At 48.4% G+C, this 12,379-nt stretch overlaps 1 protein-coding gene across 4 annotated transcripts in view; it reads right to left on the bottom strand.

Moving 5' to 3' along the window:
* The window catches only part of DLG5 (discs large MAGUK scaffold protein 5), a 115,681-nt gene extending 104,510 nt beyond the window's left edge, over positions 1–11,171 (bottom strand). For all 4 annotated transcript variants that reach the window (XM_087932188.1, XM_087932189.1, XM_026710945.2 and 1 more), the window contains exon 1: positions 10,390–11,171. In XM_087932188.1, coding sequence (XP_087788314.1) covers positions 10,390–10,768 — 379 coding nt within the window. In that variant the 5' untranslated portion in view covers positions 10,769–11,171. The remainder of the gene's footprint in view (positions 1–10,389) is intronic.
* Between the last annotated feature and the right edge of the window lie 1,208 nt (positions 11,172–12,379).

Genomic DNA, 12,379 nt, shown 5'->3' with positions numbered 1-12,379 from the left:
TGAACCAGTAGAATGACACCACTGCCTATAGAAAAACACAAGGAACTTTGTCCTATTTTTGCCATTGTGGTGGGGAGAAGGATTTGGATCAGGGATTCCCAAACTAGGCAACTTTAAGACTTGTGGACTTCAACTCCCCGAATTCTCCAGCCAGCATAGCATAGTTTGAAGACCTCTGATTTAGATTTGAAAAGCTACTATCAACAAGAGGCAGTTTATATATAAGTTGCATTAAATAAACTTGTGTGGGGTTTCTCAGCCAGCCAGCTTCAGGACAAAGAACAGTTGATGTTCTGCTCAGTTTGATAAAAGAAAAGATTTGTTCAATTAACATGTCTCTTCCATGCAGCTTTCTTAATGTTTTCTTCCCTCTGTTTCTTTTTAGCCATGATCTTCTGGACCAATTTTTTTCTGCAGGCACTGATCAGTCAGTCACAAAGTAACGGATCTGTTTGGTTGTTTTTTCTTTTCTTTGTTTGTAACCTGGAAGCCTAACCAAAACAACTGCACTGTTCTCTGCTGATATTGTTGTTTGCAGGTAAGGATGGATGGAAAGCTGCAGGTGTGAATTAATTGCATAAACAGCATTTATGTTCCTGCAGCAAGAAATAATGAGCGCACGCACAGAGCCGGCCGACAGGCACCCAAAGTAAAATGTTTGCCCTCCGAAGATTGAACTCTAGAAGAAACAAAACAGCGACACAATGCATAGGCCCACTGAGGCTTAACCTAGCCCAAATGCAACGCTCTTTTAATAACCTTTGCATGCACACAACCTCCACAGCTCAGCCATCCATGTGCAAAGTTCAGCAGCGCACACGGCGAGCACAGCTTTCTGTGGCCAGGCTGCAAAACCCAGCAGCGCAAATAGCACGTTTGATTCAAGAGCCACTCTCCTTCCTCAATGGGAAAGTGTTTTATTTTATTTTTTTTTTTTCAAAAAGAGAAAAGCAAACACCAGTAACTGCCTAGCTAGACAGTCTGACAGACTGTTCAATTGCAAACAGCCGCCCTCTGTCTAGCCATGTGTTTAAATGCTTATTTCATCTCAACGTTCACTCCAGTGGTGCGTTTCAAAACAGTTGACCACCGGTTCGGTGGGCGTGGCTCGGTGGGCGCGTGCGCCAGACGCGCACTTTGCGCGGGCACCGAGGCGTTCCGACTCACCTCCTGCAATCCTGCGCCCTCCCTCTCGCTTCGGCAGCTGCCGCGCGGAAAGCAGCTGCGCTTCAAAAGCAGGCAATAAAGGTCAGTATGGGAGCCCCGGCGGGTGGGTGGGCCCAAGAGCAGCTCTCCGCTGATTTTCGGTGCTACCAGAACAGGGCTCAACTGGTAGAACACCACTATGGGTTCACTCCGACATCACCCCCAGCAGTGGCAGGCTGCTGGTTCGCACCGGTTCTAGCAATCTGGTAGCGCCAGTCAGCAGTTGGCCCTGCCCAACTACCTTCCACCCTTTCCTGTCCTATATTTGCTTTGTTTGTAGCTCAGCTGATAGGCGTGGCAGAGCGGATTGCCACACCCCAGCTGTTTCACTCACCAGCGCTGACGGTAAATTTTCAAGCTTAAAATTGCTCATTTCAGAACGCTCCACGTGCACCAACAGAGCTAGTCGTAATAAAGGTTTGCATCCCACCACTGATCACCCCAAACCCCTTTCAACCAATGCCATCGCGGGCACAGCAAGTCCTGGCTGCTGTACTGCATAGGAGGAGGGGGGAAAAAAACAAGAGACATACAGGCAATCCTCAAGTTAGTTCATTTAGTGACTGTTGGAAGTTACCACGCCAATGGAAAAAAAAATGACTCAGGACTGTTTATAACACAAACTTTCCAGCATCCCCCAGATCACGTGATCAAAATTCAGGCCCTTGGCAACTGTTTCATACTTATGATGGGGTCCGTACCAGCTGAATTCCACCCCTGCTTATGACTGTTGTTCACACTTTAAGACCGTCATAGCATCCCCATGGACATGTGAGCAAAATTCTGATGCTTGGCAACTGACTCGTATTTATGACGGTTGCAGCGTCCTGGTGGGTCACCTGATCAACATTCAAAGGCTCGGCTACTGTCTCATATTTATGATGGTCGTAGTCTCCTGGGGGTCATGTTTGGCAGCCTTCCAACATGCCAAGTCAACAGGGAATCCAGGGTTGATGTAACCACTGTGTGATTCACTTAACAACCAGGGCAAGAAAAGTTCGGAAAACGGGGCTTGTTGATTAGAAAGGTTGGCAGTTCAGCGGTTCGAATCCCTAGCACCACGTAACGGAGTGAGCTCCCGTTACTTGTCCCGGCTTCTGCCAACCTAGCAGTTCGAAAGCACGTAAAAAATGCAAGTAGGAAAATAGGGACCCCTTTGGTGGGAAGGGATAGTTTGACTGAGTTCAGAAATACAGGTAATGACAGTTGAATTGTATTTCACTCCTTTGTTGAAGGAAAAGAAACCTGTTTTTTTTTAAAAAAAAAAATCCCTAAGCACAATTTAAAAAAAATATTTGGTTGTGATGAAATTCTGGTTTTCTAGGAGGAAGAAAGACTCACCCAAATGTCAGTGATTAAATAAGTGAGGTTAGTTTACAGTCTAATGGATTTGAGAAGTATAAAATGACCTTGCTTCTTTCTAAAATGAAAAGCATTTTTTTTAAAAAAAATCAAAATAATTTATTTATAAAGTTGGGAGCTAAAAATGAGACTTCCCTTTTGGGGAGAGGAAGGGACTTAGGCACTTTCATTTAGTAAAAGGACAACCCAACAGAATCTTGATTATAAAGATTCCCATTAGGAGTAGCTTGCCTTTCCAGAGGGAATTCTTAAAATAAAATCCATCCTGATCTGCACTTGCCTTCATCTGGACAGACACATAGCCGTAAGCTTCATGGCCCAGGGATGACACAATATTTTTGGTCCAGCCAGAGAAGCAAATTGTATTGCCTCAATGAAATACATCATCTTCCTGTTTGCCTGTCACTTGGAAAAGCTAAAAAGGGCTCCTGGGCAGGAATAGGCGAGTTATGAAACAGACCAAAGGAAATTAACATGGTCATTTCTTTTTCGCTCTCAGACAAAAGGATTGTGTTGCTTTGCAAAACTACACCGAAGTGATGTTTGGCTTCAGCCTTTCCAAAGCTTCACAAAGCTCTCCTGGTTGGTACCAATTTAACCCTAAAAGAGGGTGTGCGACCAACATTAGAAATATTCTGACCAAACTGGACTACACAAATGAGCATTGTAAGCTACGAGTCAGATGGGCTGCATTTGCATTTAATTAAGAAATAAATAAAATCTTAACTCTAGAAAGGAAAGGGAGAAGAAGTTCAGATACAACCTTGCAGCAATCTTCCAGAACTGTTGAGGGTTGTGGGTGCTACGTATGTCTACCCCAGGGATCTCCAATCTTGGCAACTTTAAGATTTGTGGACTTCAACTCCCAGAATTCCTCAGCTATTCCATGCTGGCTGGGCAATTCTAGGAGTTGAAGTCCACAAGTCTTAAAGTTGCCAAGTTTGGAGATCCCTGGTCTACCCTATTGAAGAGAAGGATTATGGAAGACATGATAGCAGTTTCCCCATACTTGAAAGGCAGAGAGAAGGGATGAAGCTACTGAGTCAAAACTGGGCATGCGTAAGCAAAGGAAGCATGACCAAAGAGTTGATTGACTCAGTCTCCAAGCAGATGAGCAGAGTTAGCCCATTCCTTGGATTCTCTACTCAGCACACGGAAGAAGAAGGTGTTGACTTTCTTGTCCAAAGCACCAGAGGGCAGGACAAGGGGACTGGGTGGAAGAACATGAAAGAGAGATCCAACCTGCAACTAAGGAGAAATTTTCTGATAGAGCAATTAATCCATGGGATCTTCTGGGTTGTGGGTGTTGCATCATCAAGAATGGACAACCATTTGACTACAATGGTATAAGGCAGGGGTCGGCAACCCACGGCTCTGGAGCCGCATGTGGCTCTTTCATCCTTCTGCTGCAGCTGTCACCCGTCGGCGCCACAATTTTGAGAGGGGAAGCACGGCACACCAAGAGACTCTATGGCAAGGGGTGGGTTTTCTGGTCAACTCCGCAATTGATTGGGCTTTCAGTTAGGACAAGTAGAGGAAAAAGGACGTTGTGCTAGGAGGAGACTCTATCGTGGGGGAACTGGACTTTCTGATCAGCTCCAGAATTGGACGGGGGGCTTCTGGTTAGAAACTTTGTGACTCTTTGTGTGTTTAAGGTTGCCCTGGTATAAGGGCTCTGAGTAGTGGGTCAGACTAGAAGATCTCTGAGGCCCCTTCCAGCCCTAAGAGTCGATGTTCTATAGAAGTGGACTGGGGAAAAAAACCCAGTGACTTTCCAAGGTGACTAAGAGGCATTTTGATAGAGGTCTTTTCCAGTTATTATTGGGAGTATTAGTGGAAACCCGATCAATGGGTACTCATCCATCATCTCATCACGCTAAACACACCATCAACTCGATCCAAGGTAACCCTTAATCACTCTCTGATCTCAAGAAAGAACATCTGCAGCGTAGAGAAAGAGCGGCTTGCACGGAGTAATCTCTTAGGATCAAATTTATCCCCTCAAAAGACCAGCTGTCAGAATGAACTGTCATATTCCATCAGGCCATTCTAGCTCAGTCAACTCCAGAACAGAAGCAACTTCAGCTGCACAATTTTGCCCCAAAGGTTTTTTTTTTGAACTGCTTTAACCTAATGCGTCGCAACAGAACTTCAGACAGAGGAAGACTAACAACGGCAAGGGAGGCATCTGGTCACCCGTATTTTGATGCCATTCTCGTGGAAGGAGATGGGAATGAACCTTGCAGTTGACATAGGTTTTCTCCTCTAGAAATGCAATGCTTATGCAACAACTGTTTAGCATTCGAAACTACTCAGAAAACAGATGCATCGCTAGAGAAGGGAAGGAGGTTCAAGGGGAAAACATTGGTTCTTGCTTGGGGGTTGAACTATTCAATCAACGTTGATAAAAAGAGGCAACATTACAAAAAAAAAAAATTCTACCTACTCTTAGGGAATCTACCACTGAACCATGGTGGGTGCAGTGGTTAGAAGGCAGAATTACAGGCTGACTCTACCCACTGCCAGGAGTTCGATCCTGACCGGCTCAAGACTGACTCAGCCTTCCATCCTTCTGAGGTAGGTAAAATGAGGACACAGATTGTTGGGGGCAAGAGGCTGACTCTGGAAACAACTTGAGTGGGCTGTGAAGTAGAATATAAGTCTAAGTACTATTGCTATCTTCCTTCCTTCCTTCCTTCCTTCCTTCCTTCCTTCCTTCCTTCCTTCCTCCAAAAGGTTGACTCAGGCTTCTATCCTTCTGAAGTCGATAAAATGAGGACCCAGACTGTTGGAGGAAAGAGGCTGACTCTGTAAACTGCTTAGAGAGGGCTGTAAAACAGCATATTGGGCTATTGCTAAGTACTATTGCTATTTAATTTTAGGGATACTTCCACATCCGATCTTGACCCACATTAACACCAAACAGCACCAGTTCAACTGGGGCAGAATAAAAATCACTGGCCACGCATGCAAATTCATCAAGGCCTGGTACTCAATCAACGGATCTATCCACAAACCTGTCAATTTGGACACAGCCTACGAACCCATAAGGAGCTGTATCCATCGAGCGAGTAACCAACGATGGCACAAACCCCTTCGTCACTTGGTGAGCTTCGCACAAGAGTAAAAATCCACTCATGCTATACAAAATAAAATAATAATTAAAAAAAAATACCCCTCTCCCCAGTTGATCAAAGAAGAGGCCCTTTTCAATGAGCATTTAGACCAACGAGATTTAAAGCAAAAAGGGAAAAGAAAGGAAATTAAAAATTTGAGGAGGCAACTAAAAAGGGGAATATTTTGAGACCCAAACAAAGTAAAAGGAAACAGCAGAAAAGGGATTTGCAGAAGAAAGTTTTAAAAAGGGAGTGGGGTAAAAATTGGTGTAAGAAAAGAAGAGAAAAAAACCTAATACAATGTTTCTTGACACCCCCACACACCCCCACTGGAAACCCCCAAAGAACAAAGAAAAGGGGAGGAGGGAAATATCTTTCTCCCATTCCTCATCAATGCTTGTCTTTGAAAAAGACACACCTGTAACTATTGATGGAAACATTTTCTTATGCCACATTTCTCTCTCTCTCTCTCTCTCCAGTAAAGAAACTTCCACAGTTATGATTTATTATTACCTCCTTGCTGTTACTAGGCAAACCAAAAAATTAATTATCACATAAAAGCAACTCCTCTTCTTAAAACGAAGAAGAAGAAGAAGAAACTGCAGACAAAACATTAAGGAACCAAAACCTGCAAGCATTTTTTAGAGGAATGTCAAGGACAGGTCGAGGCATATTCCAAGCATTTTTCAGAAAGGGACAATATTTAACTGACTGAGCTGAGCTTATAAAGCTAGGCAGACTATGCCTTAAGTGTTTTTAGGATAGTGAGATGGGCTGCATGTAGATTTAATAAACAAACAAACAAACGTGGTGAATAACAAATATGATATGTTAAAAACATATGAAGAACAGTTGCAGGAACTGGGTCTGGCTGGTCTAGAGAAAAGGATTAGGAGGGACAGGATAGCAGTCTTCCAGTATTTGAGGGGCTGCCACAAAGAAGAGGGGGTCAAATTATTCTCCGAAGCACCTCTGGGCAGGATAAGAAGTAACAAATGGAAACTTATCAAAGAAAGATATAACCTAGAACAGGGGTGTCCAACCTTTCACCTTCCCTGGGCCACATTAGAAGATGAAAATTTGGTTTGGGCCGCACATAAAATAAATAACAGTAACGATACCTGATCATCCCCAAAAACCATAGAAAACATGAATGGAGAGTCCAATGTTTATCAGAGTTGGCCACTTCAAAACGTGCAGGCTCCAACTCCCAGGATGTCCCAGACAAGCGTAGGAGTTGGTGTTCACAGAATGTCAAGTGGGAAGGTTGAGAAACATTTTGGTAGTCAAACAAAACAAACTTGGAAGACTTCTTCCACCTTGTTGTCCTGAAAATTGCACGCTCTACCAAGACAAGTTGAGTTGAAATTGCCTTGAGGGTTTTTTTTTTTTTTGCCAGCAACTATATTGCATAGAGCAGGGGTCTTCCAACTTGACAGCTTTAAGACTTGTGGACTTCAACTCCCAGAATTCCTCCTCCAGTCATGTCAGCTCAGGAATTCTGGGAGCTAGAAGTCCACAAGTCTTAGAAACTTGCCAAGTTTAGAGACCCTTGGCATTGAGTGACAGTGAGATGCACCAACCCTCCTTATCACATGAACTTCCATGGTTGTCAATGTGAGGTGAGCATTTATATGTGGTCCCGTGCCATTTTTCAAGGCAATAACCACTGTTTTTAATTTGGGCCCAGGATGAATCAACATTTAGGACAGGTAAGAAATCCATGGAGTGACAAATTCAGCAAATACAATGTTGTGGGAATATTTTAGACTTCGGGGCATTTCTAAAGCACCTGCAAAGGCAAACGATTGTATGTGTTGGTGTCAAAAACAGGCGGCCCTCAAGTTAACAATCACAATTGAAGCCAACATTTAGGTTGCTAACTGGGACATTTGTTAAGTGATTTTTTTTTGCCCCATCTTACAACTTTTCTTGCTACGTTTTGTTCAGGGAATCACTGCAGTTGTTAAATTAGTTAAGTGAATCTGTGTGATGACCCAAAGGGGTGTAGCTCAAAGTCAACACAGTCACATGAGTAAGAAGAATCCCTTTACTACCTCTAATTTTGCCCCCAATGTCCAGGTTACCTTTGGGCTGGAGAAAAAAAACTCTCCCAGGAACAGCCTTTAAGTGGAGGAAATTCAGTCCGAAAACATACAAACTGTAACTAAAGATCCGAACAATCCACCCTGCAGTAAATAACTTGACAGGGTTGCAGGCTTGAAAGCAAACACAGTTGGGAAAACACCAGGAACCCAGATAAGCCTCCACGATACCAGTTAATTCACGATTTGCTCCCAACCACTTTGCTGTGCAGCTTCTCTTTTTAAACAGTGTTCCCAGCTGTAGCTAATGAAGGGAATCAAGGCCCTTTCCTCCCCCATAAGCCACGCAACTCACGTTGCTCCCCTCCCTTCTCCGTTCCTCCCTGCGTGCTCTAGGATGAAGAAGGGGTGGGGTCTTCCTCTGAATTCCCTCTCTACCTCTCCCCTGCTCTGCCCAGCCAGACTGTGCCCTTCCCCAGTTTCCTCCACAGCCAAGGGAGCCACACTCCCACTCCCTGTCAGCCGCTTGGCTTCTTCCTCTGAGTCAGATTCCGACAGGGGCATGACAATCTGGCTTCCCCATTGGCTTGTCTTGTCTAGAAGGATTCAACGGAGATCACATGACCTCAGGACACTGCAACCGTCATAAATGTGAGTCAGTTGTCAAACATCCAAATGTAAATCATGCGACTGATGGTCATAAGTGTGGAAAATTTGTCCTAAGTCACTTTTTTTCAGTGCCGTGGCAACTTCGCTTACTACCTGCAATCCAATTTCTGGAAGTGCCCAGTGGAATTGCCCAAAATGTATCTCTTTGCAAAAGCGTACTTCTGAAACCTACTTGGGTAGTGAGTCTCTTTGATAAATCTAGCCACCCAATCTTGCTTCCGCCATTGGATTCGCTGGATGGTCGTAGGCAAGGAGACAGATCCTTAGAAGTCAGGATTATGACTTCATACAAGCTACCCCAAGGCACTTTTGCAACTGTTTACTGAGATAATGGAAGCAAGGTGCCTTTTTAAGCCCTGCACATCAGTATTAGGGCTCTGAAAATTGTTGGGGGGGGGAAAGTCACAACGAAAGCAAGGCTCGAGGGCAGAAGAAAAGCTTCTGGCAGGGATGGGAGCAGAGACGAATCACACACCTTCTTGGAGCAGGAGAAACTCTTTACTTTTGGTGAAGCCATTGGCAAGCTCCAAAATCCCCCCGTTTGCAAATTTCTAGGTGTTAGGAAGTGCAACCATCATCTTGGTTGTTGTTTTTTTTAAACACTTTTGCCCAAACCCAAAGAGACAAAGTCCTTCCAGCTGAAGCCTTCCAGCTTTCTCCAACCATCAACCAAGGCAACCATGGGAAAAAAAAAAAAACCATTGCAAAGCCACAACCACAGGTATTTCTCCACCTGTCCAGAGCTGCCACAAATCTGGATGCCAAAAAAAGCCAACACAATCCTAAGTTGCATTAACAGAGGGATACACTCAAGATCAAGGGAGGTACTAATACCACTCTATGAAACCTTAGTAAGACCACACCTAGAGTATTGCATCCAGTTTTGGTCACCACACTATAAAAAAGATGACGAGACTCTAGAAAAAGTGCAGAGAAGAACAACCAGGATGTTGAAGGGACTGGAGGCTAAAACATATGATGAACGGCTAGTCTAGTGAAGAAAAGGACCATAATAGCAGTCTTCCAATATTTGAGGGGCTGCTATTTTCCAAAGTACCCGAAGGCCAGACAAGGAATCATGGATGGAAACTGATCAAGGAGAGATTCAATCTAGAAATAAGGAGAACTTTTCTGACAGTGAGAATAATCAACCCATGGAACAGAAGCTGCCTTTGGAAGTTGTGGGAGCTTCATCCCTGGAGGCTTTCAAGAAGAGACTGGACTGCCCTCTGTCAGAAATGGTGTAGGGTCTCCCGCTTGGGTGGGGGTTGGACTAGATGACTTACAAGGTCCCTTCCAACTCCGTTAATCTAATTCAGTTGGATGCCACAAATACAAATGGGACCCTCTTCTTAGTGTCACCAAAATAAGCTCAACCTTGCAGCCTCTGGTGCCTCCAACTCTTCAACTTGTGAAGGTTACCACTGGAATGGAAGTGTCCCATTTTTCTCAACGCACAAAAACATGTTTGCAAATGAGATTTCCATCATACTCTTTCTGGATTGGTTCGCCATTTGCACACCGGCAATGACCGTTTTGGGGGGAAGAACTGCAGCCAGTTTTCCAACTTTTCCCAAGAAGCTGTTCCATCCGGAATGCAGGTAGTCCTTGACTTACAACGGTGCTGGGGAAAAAACGTGCCCTGTGCGATCAAAATTCAGGCGCTCAGCCGCGGAACTCACATTTATGACGGCGAGCAAAACCGACGGGGAAGCTGGATTCCCTTCCCAAGCGTGGGACTGGACCGCGATTCGCTTAACGATGGTGGCAAGAAAGGTCGTTTTTATGACCGGGCAAAACTCCCTTAATGACTGTCTCGTTCTGCGACTGAAGCGCTGGGCTCCCTTGCGATCGCAAAGGCGAGGACTACCTGGATGGGAGTCTCTACCTGCTTGGCCCAACGCTGCTTCTCCCCCCACCCCAAAGAGCCGGATCTCCCCCCTCTCTCCCTCGCCTTCCCTCCCAGTTGACCCCAAACCTGTCCGACTCACCTGCCGACTCTCCCGACTGCACCTCCTGGGTGTTCAGGTAGAGGATGGAGAGCAGGTGAGGCTGGGTCTTCTCCAGCGCCACCCGCAAATCCTGGAAGTGGTCCCGCTCCTTGGCCAGCAGTAGCTGGAGCAACAGCTCGGCCTTGGCCACGCTGGCCGGGATGGGCTCGCTCGAGCCGCCGCCGCCGCCGCCGCCGCCTCCCTCGCCGCCTTCTCCCGCGGCGGCCGGGCCCAGGCCGGCCTCCCGCAGCTGGTGCAAGTCGCGGGGGCCGAGCACGGCGGCCGCCTCCAGCAACGCGATCACCTGCTCCACCTCGGTCATGGCCTGCGCCAGGCTCCGCTGACACTGGGCCAGCAGCTCTTTGTGCTTGGGCTCCATGGCAGCCGCCGCCGCCGCTGCCGCCGGGGCCCTGCGCCTCCCCTGCCCGGAGCTCCGCGACTCCCCGGCCCGCGATGGCGGCAGCGGCGGCGGCGGCGGCAGCGAGGTGGAAGACGAGGAGATGCTGGCGGGCCGCTGATGCTGCTCTGGCAACGGCGGCCCCGCTTCGTTTCCTTCCTTCCTTCCTTCCTCTTCCTTTTTCTTTCTTTCTTTCTTTTTCTTTCTTTCTTTCTCTCTTTCTTTCCTCCCTTCCTCTCTTTCTTTCCTTCCTTTCTTCTTTCCTCCCTCCTTCTACCCTCTTCCCTTCCTTCTTCCCTCCTTTCTTTCCTTTACTCCTCCCTCCCTCCCTCCTCTCCTCTTCCCTTCCTTCTCCCCTCCTTTCTTTCCTTTACTCCTCCCTCCCTCCTTCTGTCCTTTCTTTCTTTCCCTCCTTCCCTTTTTTTCCCTCCCCTCCCCTTCCCTTCCCTCCCTCCCTTTCTCTCAGTCCTTCCTCGCCTTCTTTCTTTCCTCCCTCCCTCTCTCCTTCTTCCTTCCTCTTCTTCCTTTCCTTTCCTCCCTTCCTTTCCTCCGATGGAGGGAGGGAGGGAAGAGGAGGAGGAGGAGGAGGACCCTCCTACTCGCCCCGGGAGCTCGGCAACTTTTCGCCCTCAGACAATGGGCGCCGCGCGCGGGGCTCCCACGCGGCCCGCGCCCACCCGCGCCCGGCCAGAGCCCAGGCAGGCAAGGCAAGGCAGCGAGGGGAAGGCCAGCCTGCTTGCTTTTTTTTCCTTCCTTCCTTCCTTCCTTCCCAGCCTTCTCTCCTCAGGGCGGATTTCCTCCTCCCTCGACTCGCCACAAAGTTACGCCGGGCGCTTGGCAACTGTTGCTCCCGGGGCCGCCTAGCTGCCGGGCCTCGCGGGGCGGCTCCTCCGCGGGAGAAGGCCGGCGGTGGCTTCCATTCGCCGTCCGAGAAGCCCCTTTCCCTCAGGGGAGGCCTTCGCCTATCCCGGGAGTTGCCGCCGCCGCCGCCGCCGCCGCCGCCGTCACCACCACAGCCGGGGTGGGTTTTGGGGGGTTTTTTTGAGGGGTGTTTTTTTTTTTCAACGGCCGGCGACGGGGCTCCTTGGTGGGCCGAGCGCGGCCGGCTGCATCTCTCTTTCTCTCCGTCTCTCTCTCTCTCTCTCTCTCTGTCTGGGCGGGCGGTGGGCGCTCCTCCCGGCCGGGCCTGGGGTCAGCAGCTCCGGCGTTGCCTGGCGCACGCAGCCATCTTTGCTGCGCTGGGGCTCGGGCGGGGGCCGCCGCCGCCGCCGCCGCCACAGCCGCCGTTGCTCTCGGGCTGCAGGAACTGGCTCTTCCCCCCGCCTGGAGCCGCCTGGGGCCGCCTTCTCCCACACCCACCCCACCCCGGATTGCGCGGCGGAGGGGAGACCGAGCGGCCCGCCTGGCCCACTCTCCCGCCTGCCTGCCTCCTCCTCCTCCTCCGGCCCCCCTCCTAGCGCTTGGAAGAGCAGCCGGGCGAGGCGAGGGCAAGGCGGCTGCAGCTCCCGGCCTTTGGCTCGGCGGCTTGCAGGAAACTTTCCGCCCGGGCCGGTCGCTGGTGCTTTGGCAGAATCGGGTCCCTCTTGACCCAAA

The sequence above is a fragment of the Pseudonaja textilis genome, chromosome 4 (assembly GCF_049901715.1).
Source record: "Pseudonaja textilis isolate UNSWEBS1 chromosome 4, rPseTex1.2, whole genome shotgun sequence".
Lineage (NCBI taxonomy): Eukaryota > Metazoa > Chordata > Lepidosauria > Squamata > Elapidae > Pseudonaja > Pseudonaja textilis.
The sequence above is the reverse complement of the archived record's forward strand: the minus strand, read 5'-3'. Positions and strand labels throughout refer to the sequence as shown.